Here is a 12,094-nt window from a genome sequence, read left to right on the forward strand (position 1 = left end):
AAACCCAAGGTAAGTTGACTTAGGCAATCGGAAACATTTCCCAGGTCGGTGTTAGAGGTGTTAGGACATGCTAAGCTGGACACTGATCATCTACATATCTTACCACTGAAATTTATCAAATGAGTGTAGAAGAAAGACTCGCGATGGAATTTTTCTATGTCCAATATGGTGGGCCCCTCAAGGCTACTTCTCAAGGTTTTCTTGGAACCACTTTTGTCAGCAATGAGGGACTCTAACATAGTTCTCACCATGTAAAGCTGTATCATTAAAGGAAACAATTGTGGTGGAAAGGGGGGAGGAAAAAGGAAAATACACATGGTACATTAGTTGAGCAACACTGAGAATTACTACCAGTAAGCGACTGCTCCACTTCAAATTGAAAACTGGCACTGTGTGGGTAAAAGGCTTTCAGGAGAGAGGAGCAGATGCAACGCTACCCTATGCACCAGCACAAATGCCTACCCATGCCAAGGGGACCTTCACTGACACTCAGCAGCAGACCATTTGCAGTGGAACAGTTCATATCACCACAAAAAGGAAAAGTAATAAGTAATGTCTTACCACCAAAGTTTAAAAGAGGCGGATAGATGTAGGACTGCCTCAGAAACTTGTGTGTCACATGCAATAGCTTTTCCAGTCCCAGAGACTTGAGCTGCTTCAACAGCTCAGCAGAGTTCAAGGACTCTGTCATAGTGCGAACCATGTAGAGCTAAAAACCAACAGACAGGGGCAGGCAGGGGAGAGAGAATCCGTTAATAAAAACACATGGGTAAATAAGGAAGGGGAAACAGAAGCAGAGAAAAACGTGTTAGTTTGTTAAAAATGAAAAACAGCACAGTGGGCATGCAGAGGAGGACATACAGAAAGGTTTTCTTGCTCAAAATGATCACAGCAATCCGGTGCTCCCTCAAGAAAAGGGAAAAGTTCCCATTCATTCCAGAGGATGCTCAGAGAGCCATTTGCCTCTCAAATTATTTTGCAAAGATTTCCAAGTATTACCAGTTCATCCATAGACATTTTAGAAAGAACCTCATGAAACTCAGAAAAACCTATCTAAAAATCAATATATTTGATCTCCCTTCCTCCTGTCAGCCAAGACAGACAAGCCCAAGAGCAGAAAAAGCAGACAGAACCATGTACTCTAAACAGCCTGTTGCAGCCAGTGAAACAAAGCCCTTAAACATACCAAGCACAGCAGAAGCACACTGGTGGTGATATTTTTTTTTTCCCCAGAAAATTAAAAATCAAACAATTTTTTTTCCAATTCTCAAAACAAAATCATCACTGAACATATATTACCACAATTTCAGCAATTATTTTTTTTTACCCAAGATTATTATCCATACATGCCCTCTTCCCACAGATTTTAGGTATTAAAAGATTGTCTTTACAAACCACAGTTGCCTTCAATTTTTCACCCAAAGTGCTCAGTACCTCATTTTCTCAGATGAGCTATGAATACCAGACCATACACTCTCCAAACAAATCCACAAAGAAAATAAAAGAAGAGAATTATATGGAGGTAACAAGAATAAGCATCTAGGTATGGAATTTCAATGACTACCACAGAAAACACACTTGAAATACCTTGTTTTACCAGCAGCAGCAGATTAAATAGATTTTGGGGAGCAGTTTTAACATTCATTACTGAACAGTAAGAGGGATCTTGTCAGAAGTCAAATACTCTCCCACATTTTACAGACAATCATTTATATTTCAAACATATTTTCAAACTACATAGGTATCTACTGAATAGTGGGATTTAATTTAAAAAAAATAGAAATTGACCAATCATGCCAGAGATGGAACTCAGGCAAGGAAATAATTCAAATAGTTAAAAAATGTTATGTAAAAAACATTAGGAGCTCAATGAGAAAATACTTCTTCCCATGATGTCAAATAAAGGATATTGAACACTTGGAAAAATTATGCATCAGACTAGAAAGTAAGAGCAACCCAGAGGATTTTGGTTAAGTATACATAATTTTGTAAATATAAATCTAATCAAAGTAGATTTTTAGCATTGAAAAAAAAACAAACAACAAAAACCACCAAACCCAACACACCAAAACCTTTCATGCAATAATTGTCGACAGATATCACAGTCACCAGTCAGGAAAATACCTGAGTGCTAGAGGGTCCCACTGCACGCCTTGGGACTTTGATGTCAAAACCACTTTTTGGGTCCTTCTCTCCCCTGAGAGCTGGGTCATTGAATGGCTCGTGACCAGCTTCCCAGTCACAGACTGTCTTTCTGATGGCCTGCAAAACACTGAACACAATCCACGATAACTTCAGACTGTTACACATCCATATGCACTGATGAGCAAGATTTTGTTCTATTAAGCAGTCTTCCACAAGCACAGAAACTTTGCAACAGCATTCAGGAGCCTGGGGTAACTCCGAGAAACCACAGATGATTTCACAAACAACCTCAAGAATGCCACATCCACAAAACTACTGCTCTGCAATGTTTATCAAAAACGGTAGTCCAGAGCCCTTCTCCTTGGCCAGAAGAAAGGTGACTTCTGAACCTGGTTCATCAGAGACAAAACTCACTTGTCAAGATCCACCTCTGGGATCTTCCACAACCACATCAAGCCATTTTGTTCTCCTCAACTGCAAAAAGCAGACTATTCAATCAAACCAAAGCAGATTATTAACCAAACTAAAGAGAGAGAATTCTCGCTTGAAATGAAAAGAAGCAGCAGAGTTCCTGGTTCCAGCAGAACTCCAGAATTCAGCTGGAATTAATACAAACAGCTTCATACTCTTAACTCCAGATAGTGAACTGGACTTCAGATACTTGCCAGGAACACAGCCAGCCATACCCTATGTCATACTGAATGATTAAAAAAATGGCTCCTCCCAGATCCAAGCAGGTTTGAAATAATAGTTTCCTTCTTCATGAAAAGTCTCTGGGACAAAAAAACTCCCTTGCAAGCTTGGTAATTTCGAGTAATTTGTTTATTTTTAGCTTATGATGGAACTTTTGTGGCAGTCAGAGCATTTGGCAATGGCCTAATAAGTCAAAGACTTTCACCTCTAAGAGCTTTGAAATGAAACATGGGATTAAACAAACGGTAAACAAAGATTAAAAGCAAACAATTAGGGACCAAAATAACAAGGTCAGGAAATGCCACCAGCTAATGTGGGCAGATGGAGCACTTGGAAGGTAAGTTTAAGGCTAATAAGCTAAAAGCAGCAGAAGCTGAGAAAGAAGGCAGGATACTAAAAGGGCAGAAATAAAGACTATGGGGTGGTATGTAAGCATGAAACACAAGGAGAGGAAACACTAGAATCATAAGGAAGGTGGACAGTAACACCTTTCTTCAAAAGAAAAATACTAGCCTTGCTTTCAGTATTGCAGTACCTGTTTTTTCTTGAAATAAAAATAAACTAGTGGGAACACAAGACTTTCTGTGGTAGTCCTAAGTGGCTCCAGACAACCTGTGCTCTTACCATAGCCAAGGTGGCAGCTATTCATTTTTTACTTCAGACTTCCTCAACTTCCAGTACATATTCAACCAAGCTAACTTTGAATACCAGATTAGTAAGGAAGTGCAGACTTAAAGAGGCAAAATTTAACAGGTCTGCAATTACGCAACAAATTTAGTAAGATTGGAGGAAAGAACATAGGAAGGAAGAGAAGATGAAAACAAGAACCCTACCTCTGAATGACATTTTTCTTCTTCTTAATAGCTTGTCTTAATGGCTCTCTAAGTGTGACCTGGGCAAAGTCCTGAAGAGCTGCATAAATGGTATGGCGAATGGCATGATTGAAAACACTTTCCATCCTTCCCATAAGCACCTGAAGACCTTTGATCATGGCAATCACCTGCAAAAAAAAAAAAAAGTGTATTTTTCTTATTTTGTTTGTATAACTGCTCAAAAAGCCCTTTTTAAAAAAATTGGAAAAGTGGGGTTAACAAGTTCCAAAAGATAAAGGATAGTTTTCTTGTGCTCCTCCTACATATTACATGTGGCTTTCAGAGTCAACAAAGGCCATGCTGTCTTTTTGCACTGGGTGTAGAAAATGCTTATAAAAAATGTTCTCCTTTGTACAGAATACTGGGAAAATCCCAATAAAAAATATTTATCTTACCTCAACCAAAGCAAACTTTTCCTCACTGGTATAATTGTATCTTGTTGCTCTTTCATATTCTTCTGCATTGTCAGGACAATCTTTATTAGAATATTTGTCAGTTGGGTGTACCAGCTTCCACGAATACTGCAGTTCACACAGAAGAATAGGGAGAAAAACAATGGGAGGGAGGCAAAGAGGACTGAGAAACAAAACATAGCTAAACACAAACAACATTCTTTAAGAAATACTCCAGTGTTTTCAAGAATGGCTGAAAAATGGTATTTGGTACTATTCTCAAAACCTGGATAAATGCAGAATCTACTATCTAGTGCAATGCCAAACAATAATTTGCCTAAAAAATTTTCTTGAAAGCCAGAGATCCCTCATTAGTTCAAAAAAGAAATTCACACTCAGTTGGTAATGCACTTCAGGGTATGTTTTTACTGAGCAAATGCTAGTTTAGGCAAAGTTTCTTCAAGCATGAGAAACATGGAGAGACCAGAGAGAATAACAAAAAAAAATCCATCACACTCACACACAAAAATTGGAGATTCCAGCTTGGCCAAATATTCTCATTTAGAATTCAAAGGACAACTGGAAAACTACACAGGTTTTTGTTTGGGTTTTTTTATGTTTGCTAGGCTTAAAGGTGTGGAAACAGCTCCATTATCTGTGACAATATCATCTGCACAGCATGCATTTCTCATAAATACTGCCTTTTTAGTCACTGCACACAGGTCAAAATGTTCCTGAGCAGTGTCAGGCTGGTCTAATATCCATCAGGGTACACTTAGTGAAAAATCCTAAGCATCTTCACATAGAATTTTCTCACAGTTTAAGTTCAGCAAATAGTAAGGATTGAAACATAGACAGTCTGGGTTGCAAGGGATCTTAAAGATCATCTAGTTCTAACCACCCTACCATGGGTAGAGACACCTCCCACTAGACCAGGTTGGTTATAACCCCATTCAACTTGGCCTTGGACACTTCCAGGTCTGGTAGATACCATCTTTGCACAGGTGTGAGATTACAGAGCAAGATCATTTTGCCTACTATAATGGATTAATATTTGCAGCAATTTACCTATGACAAAGACAAGCAATCACACCCTGCAACCTAAGTGCTACAAAGAGGTCACTGGGGAAATTAATAAACAAATAAAGTATTTTGGGGGCATTAAGTTGACAGGGTTAAGTTGGGCATCAAACATATAGTGAAACTTTTTATCTGAACATGCATGAGGCAAGGTTCATGGATACTGAGTGAAAGCAGAATACAGGTAAATAAGTAGGATACTCCAGATCAGAATAAATTCACAGCAGGACAGGGAGATGCTGAATATAAACTTACATGAGAAATACTTAAGGGAATCTATACAAATCAGAAAGACAAAAGCAGTGATAACAGGCAAAAAAAAACAAAACACTTGCTGTGGTCCTCAGAGAAGGTTTGTTCTGGAATTGGGATGACAAAAACAGAGCTAAGAATGAGAAACTTTCTACAGAGATATAATAAAATACGAAGATTGTCACTGGGAAGAGAGAACCTGAATCCAGCAGTTTGCAATGACAGAAATAAAGTCTGGGAGTTGCAGAGCCCAGAAATAGATGACAGCAACCTTGTTTAAGAGAAAGAAAAGGAGAACAACTTTTTCATAATAAAACACAAACAGAAATAGGATAATACAGGAAAAAGCATGAGTCACCTACTGGCTTTTAAAAGAGTCAGTTAAAAACAAAGAAAAGAAAGCAAACTGGGTCTCTAGGTATGCCCACTGTGACTACACTGCATTCATGCAGTACAAATGGCTTGATGTTCCCTCAGACTTCAGAGGCAGAGGAAGAGCAAGTCTGGCTTCTCTCCTACAATACGTCAACTCTTTCAACCCATCTTAAAACATGTGTTGATGCAGGTAAAACATGCAGCATTTATCTCAGTGTCTGCAGCATAAAAATGACTTCTGCATCCTCTCATTCAATTTCTGTCCTATGCAGTTTGTTACTGAAAAAAAGTCACTCTTCTAACTTGCCTCTGTTTTTTAAATAAATTATTAAAATACGAAGACACAACTCTGCATGTTCTACATCTCACCTCCCTCATTTCCTCTCCAATTTTCCTTTCCTCACATTTACTTCCTTTTGACTAAAAGCCTAATCTAAAGCCAGAGGGAGCCTTTCCATCCATTTTTGTGTCTTTGGTTAAGACCTTACAGGCGTCAATTTACTGAGTAATCATGGCTAAACAGACCAACAGTGGAAGCTGTTCTATGACCTTCTGTGTCACTGCATGTTGGTACAGATATTTCTAACAGAATTTAGTTTCAAACAACTTTTAGAGGAAAATAATTAAGTCTTAGTCTATGAAATGTCCATATCAAGAGCAATGTAAAAACACCTGGTCGAGGCTCAGAGGGGATCACCTATCCATGAAATATAGTTAAGTTGAATGTAGTGTACAAGATTGTACAAGCCACTCAATCTGCAAAGCAGCAAGATTATTACTAGTCTTTGAGAACTTCAAGTGGCTTCTTCTGAGAATGTGGTGAGAAGCAGGAGAAGAAAAAGAGTGAAGGAAAAAGGGAATTAAGGGAACAAAACACAACACGCACTTTTCATTCTGTTAAAGCAAAGCCTGTCCAACCTCACCAACCCACCTCTTTTTCACCTGGTTTTATTCCCCAGATAACATACCACTTCCATGACATGTGCACTCCACTGGGAGAGAAGCTGCAGGCCTTGGAGAGAGAGATCAAAGAGCTTCCGATACTCTGCGTCTGTTTTCTGAGCTTCCTGTCGACCAGACCCAGTCACCACCTAGAACATTATTAAACAACAACAAAAAAACCAAACCCACATCAGACCATGCTGTATCCAGCATCCATAGCCACATTTCTACACAGATTTCTTTTAAACATTAAACAGCATCATGTATTAACATCTGCATTAATATCAACTTTTTCTTCTAGAGACTTTACATAGTTAAACTTGACAAATTTTGGTCAAGTGACAGGAATCACTGGTATTTCTAATCACCAGAATATTGTTGCAGATGAATTTAAGACACTAATTATATATAGAACCTATAACATATGTATATGTATACGTATATGTATACATTTGCATTTCTTTCTTCTTGGCTGGTCTCTTAACTTTTAGTTTCATTTAAACTGCTATGAGCACCCATTTGGAGTAAGGGTCTTTCAGCTTTTGTCTTCCAAAAGAGACAAGCTAAAAGTTCTAGAATATATATCCTAGATAGATACAGATATAGATATAGATAAGCAGAAGAATACCACAGTTTGTATGATGTATCATCATTATTTTTAATTCAAATAATAAACAGCATGCAGAGACAGAAAACTAGGCTCTGCAGCCAGCTTCTTATGATTCAGGTGATCAAGCTTTGCCATGTACCCAGACTGAGGTTTACCTGCTCTCTTTAGATATTCAACAAAAACTTGTTCAGCAATATGAAACTTGCATGAATAGCTCTAATCACACACACCTCACTGTTGCTGTAACGAGCCAGTTCTGATATGAAACGCATATGGTCTTCTCTGATTTGGATCATCTGCTCACATATATTGTACTGGGGACTGCTGCTGGAAGATGTGCACGTCCACCTGTTTCAGATGACAAAAGAACCCCAGCAAAATCAGCTTAGGCAATAAACGGTACAACTGATACTGCAAAGAAAGAGCCACAATGCATGATTTCTAAAAAAAAAATCGTCTTCTCCTCCCTTTGAGTCCTTTCCTCTCCTCACACCTCTACCTCTGACGCTGCACAATCCATTAGTGATGGGTTGCCCTTCTGAGTTCAAACAGCACTTCTTCCAAGTCATAAAAAAATACTCTGGCATTTCTCTTCAAGAGCATTCACTTAAGGACAGGACTAAAAAGTACTGAAAGGCAAGGCAGAAGTACAGGGTGTAAGATACATCTAGCTACCTTCAGAGAGGTTTTTGTTGTTCTTGTTTAACTACGAAGAGCCTACAGTATGCTGACAACTATTAAAAAAAGGCATTATTAAATATTATCAGCATGTTATCAAGAAGGACACAAAAAACATGCTACCAAGAATGTCATGTTAAGTAGCCTCATATTTTTAGTAGCTCAGTAGGCCCAGTGTTGTTCATTTTCTCTTAGCAATTACATGCAGGTTACGTGCTTTTTCTGCAGGAATTAAAATGCAAAGCACTACATTCTAGATTCATGTAACTGCATGGAGGGAAGGTCTTGGAGGAGCATGGAAACGTTCACTAAAAGAAAGCAATAACCATAAAACATGGAATCAGTTATATAAAAACTAGCTGCATTTTCCAGACATTTTGCTGTGCTGCACACCTAGCCAAAAAAAAACCAAAAAAAAGCTGGGAGACAAGCTAAGTTGCTGCTCCATATACAATATACACATGCCTATTTACCCATGCACTACTACTGCTCACCTTGCTTAGCAAAATCCTTCATTTCTTTTAAAGAATGTTTCATATTTAAAGGAAAAAATGAAAATTAGTGTAAGATAAAATTCATTTCCTCCAACCCAGGCCATAAGAAATGTCAGATGCAAGAATGAGCTCAGTAGCATAGAAAGTTCTTTAAACAACCTGCTTCTTTAGTTGTATTTATTACTTGAAGTACATTCATAGTAAAATACCCACACCAAAAGCAGACCAAGGCAAAATCCCATTAAATACCACAGACTAACGGGTGATTATGAAAGTAGCCTCTCAGGGTCTGACTTTTTTCCCAGCCCAGATGTTTCCCTCTATGCATCTTTCTCCCTCTTACCTGGATTTATTTTCCTCGTAATGGGCACTGGTCTTAATGTATCTTGCAAGTTCAATCTGCATGTCACCAAAGAGTGGGACAACCTGCAACTGCTGTACACAGGGAGTAAATCAGATAAATTATTAAACAAAATCTTAGTGAAAGGAAATAATAATTTATCCAAATGAAAGTCCAACATGATCCTTATTCTATTTAATTACATTTAAAACACAAAGGGAATTACCTTAAAAATCAAGTATTAAGAAACACTTCTCTAAACCAACCTTAAAGTACTTGTCTATCTTGGCTAAGTTTATCCTTTTCTTTGCATCCAGCTTGTAGATGTTACTGACACTTCCATCCATCAGGTACAATCCAAAGCCCATAACCTGAAAAAGAAAAAAAACAAACCTCACTGCAAAAGGATCCCAGAGGTAAAAACCTGCAGCAGTAAGACCATTCTTCATATCATTAAAAACAAGTAATGCTTTAAAAACAGAGTCCTAAAACAGCCACACTCCTTCAAACAAAATATATTTCAAACACATGCATTCTGTAGTATCTTTTTATTATATGTATAAGCAGTATTTTTCACATTAAAATCAGCCTGATCAGTTATCTTTAAAAGATGCTACTTGCTTGTATAAAGGATTATCACATAAAAAAATCTCACTGAAAGTAGAGTTTGGGTGATTTTAGACAGGGGTTTTTTCCACTTCCATTTTATTAAAATTTTGTATATGCAAACTTATCTGTAACAGTTTAGATCTAACACCTCTGAGCTATTGCTTTTTATGGCTTTCAGCACATCTCTAAATTATACATTTAACAGTTCAGAAGCACCCAAAAATATCTAATTATATTTTGTCAAAGTTATTAATTAACATAAAGTTATAATTCATAGAATCATAGAACGATTCAGGTTGCAAAAGACCTTTGGGATCACTGAGTCCAACCATCATCCCTACTCTATAAAGTTCTCCCCTAACCAGATCCACCAACACCACATCCAAACGACCCTTAAACACATCCAGGGATGGTGATTCCACCAGCTCCTTGGGCAGCCTATTCCAGTGTCTAACCACTCTTTCTGTGAAAATTGTTTTCCTAATGTCCAGTCTAAACCACCCCTGGTGCAGCTTGAAGCCTTTCCCTCTTGTGCTGTCACTAATTACCTGTGAGAAGAGACCAGCACCAACCTCTCTACAATGACCTTTCAGGTAGTTGTAGAGACTGATGAGGTCTCTCCTCAGCCTCTTCTTCCCCAAACTAAACATTCCCAGCTCCTTCAAGTGTTCTTCATAAGATTTATTCTCTAGGCCCTTCACCAGCTTCACTACCCTCCTCTGCACTTGCTCCAGCACCTCGAGATCTCTCTTGAATTGAGGTGCCCAGAACTGGACACAACACTCCAGGTGTGGCCTCACCAGTGCTGAGCACACGGGGACATCACCCCTCTACTGATGCTGGTCACACTGTTTCTAATCCAGGCCAGGGTGCCATTGGCTCTCTTGGCCACCTGGGCACACTGCTGGCTCATATTCAGCTGCTTGTCAGTTAGAACCCCCAGGTCCTTTTCTGCCAGACACTTTCTGGCCACACCTCCCCAGCCTGGAACGTTGCCTGGGGTTGTTGTGGCCCAAGCGCAGGACCTGGCACTTGGCCTTGTTGAAGCTCAGATCATTATCCCATTGGTATAGATGCACTTCAGATGAGCTAATGATTCCAACACCTTTTTTCCACTGTGGGCCCCATTTCCTACCAGACTCTTCTCAGGTGCTTCCATGATTTCTAAACATCTATCCTTTCTCTCAAATGAAACAACAGAGTGATAAACCTCCCTAGTCCACCATCCTTCAAGCCCTGGCACATTTCTCTTGGGCTTGTCCCTAACAGGCCCAGTTATCTCTCCTTCCCCTTCATATCTGGTTTAAAGCCCTGTCAATGAGACCTGCTGCCTCCTGCCCCAAAAGCCTTTTGCCCCTCTGGGACAGGTGCATTCCACCTGCCACCAGCAGGCCACAGTATTGGCAAAAGCAAGAACTGAGCATCAACAACTGAATGTGTTCTAAGCATGCAATTACCAAAAGGCCTAAATATGAAATACGAAAAATATGACATATGAAAGATATTTTGCACATCCCTGCAGACAGAACGTGAATGTTCACATATTGTTCCAGGATGTTTCACTTTGGTCCTAATAAACAAAGACCTTCAGAAGTGAAACACTGAAGGGGCTCAAAATATTTGTCATGAGGCAGCTTTTCAATTCTCTCTACTTTTTTTTCCACTACAAGACTTGCAGCTGATAATATCAGCCACACATCATGTTGCTCAGCACTCTCTCATCAAATGTACATATGCCAGTCATCTAGATATAGCTACTTAATAACCCTAATTTTAAGCTGCCTCTATCCTGAAATCTTTGATACACCAAAACCACTTTGATACCTCCTTGCCATATAGCTAAAAATAAAACACAGTAGTTTCTTTCTGTTGTCAAGGTACTTCATAGAAACACATTTCCATGAAATTCATTTCCTAAAAAGGCTGCAAGTTCAAGTGAGTCAACTTCACTTTATGAAAAACAAAAACAATTAGAAACTTCCTAAATAGATAATAATAAAATAAAAAGAGAGTGGAGAGGGGAAAAAAGAAAAAGTGGTAATCTGAGTTACTTGGTTAATTTGGTTCTATTTAAAAAAAAACAACACAACTAAAACCCCAAAAAAAACAACAGCAACAAAACAAAACTAACCCAAGCAAACAGGAATCCAAACACTTTGTGTCCTGCCTCAACCATTCTTTTTTACTTTTGTACCAAAAAGAAACCTACTTTCAAAAGCATATGCTTCTCACTGGGTGTTAGATACATTTTGTTTTCATAGTAGTCCACACATAAATTCACAATATCTGCAAGCAGCTCTTCATAGCCAACAATCACCTCCAACTGCTGCTGTAAAGACTAAAAAAAAACAGAAGAAAAGGTTATGAGTCAATTACTTATACTTCCTGGGAATCAACAGTTACTACCAAACTGGAAGAGTTTTAAGAGTTTTGTAAAGCATTAAGTTCTTTGCAAGAAGAAAATTAAAGCTTACTTGTGTGATCTTGTTGTGGTTGGCAAGGAACATGGAGAGGTTCTGAGATTCTTGGATGGACTGAGGATCTGCCATTTTGCGCAGGAACTGAGCAGCTCTTTGAAAAAGAGAAGAAAAAACAGCATTTCCCTTCAGCAG

General features: G+C 38.7%; 1 protein-coding gene across 2 annotated transcripts in view; it reads right to left on the reverse strand.

Moving 5' to 3' along the window:
• Positions 1 to 12,094, reverse strand: part of CYFIP1 (cytoplasmic FMR1 interacting protein 1) — a 56,710-nt gene that overhangs the window by 38,878 nt on the left and 5,738 nt on the right. For both annotated transcript variants that reach the window (XM_009994829.1, XM_009994828.1), the window contains 10 exons: positions 11,957 to 12,053; positions 11,692 to 11,820; positions 9,140 to 9,244; positions 8,877 to 8,968; positions 7,592 to 7,709; positions 6,778 to 6,900; positions 4,106 to 4,231; positions 3,672 to 3,838; positions 2,125 to 2,272; positions 104 to 257 (listed from right to left, as the gene is read on the reverse strand). In XM_009994829.1, the coding sequence (XP_009993131.1) occupies positions 104 to 257; positions 2,125 to 2,272; positions 3,672 to 3,838; positions 4,106 to 4,231; positions 6,778 to 6,900; positions 7,592 to 7,709; positions 8,877 to 8,968; positions 9,140 to 9,244; positions 11,692 to 11,820; positions 11,957 to 12,053 (1,259 nt within the window). The remainder of the gene's footprint in view (positions 1 to 103; positions 258 to 2,124; positions 2,273 to 3,671; positions 3,839 to 4,105; positions 4,232 to 6,777; positions 6,901 to 7,591; positions 7,710 to 8,876; positions 8,969 to 9,139; positions 9,245 to 11,691; positions 11,821 to 11,956; positions 12,054 to 12,094) is intronic.

Source organism: Chaetura pelagica, unplaced genomic scaffold (genome assembly GCF_000747805.2).
Source record: "Chaetura pelagica isolate M959 unplaced genomic scaffold, ChaPel_1.0 scaffold263, whole genome shotgun sequence".
NCBI lineage: Eukaryota > Metazoa > Chordata > Aves > Apodiformes > Apodidae > Chaetura > Chaetura pelagica.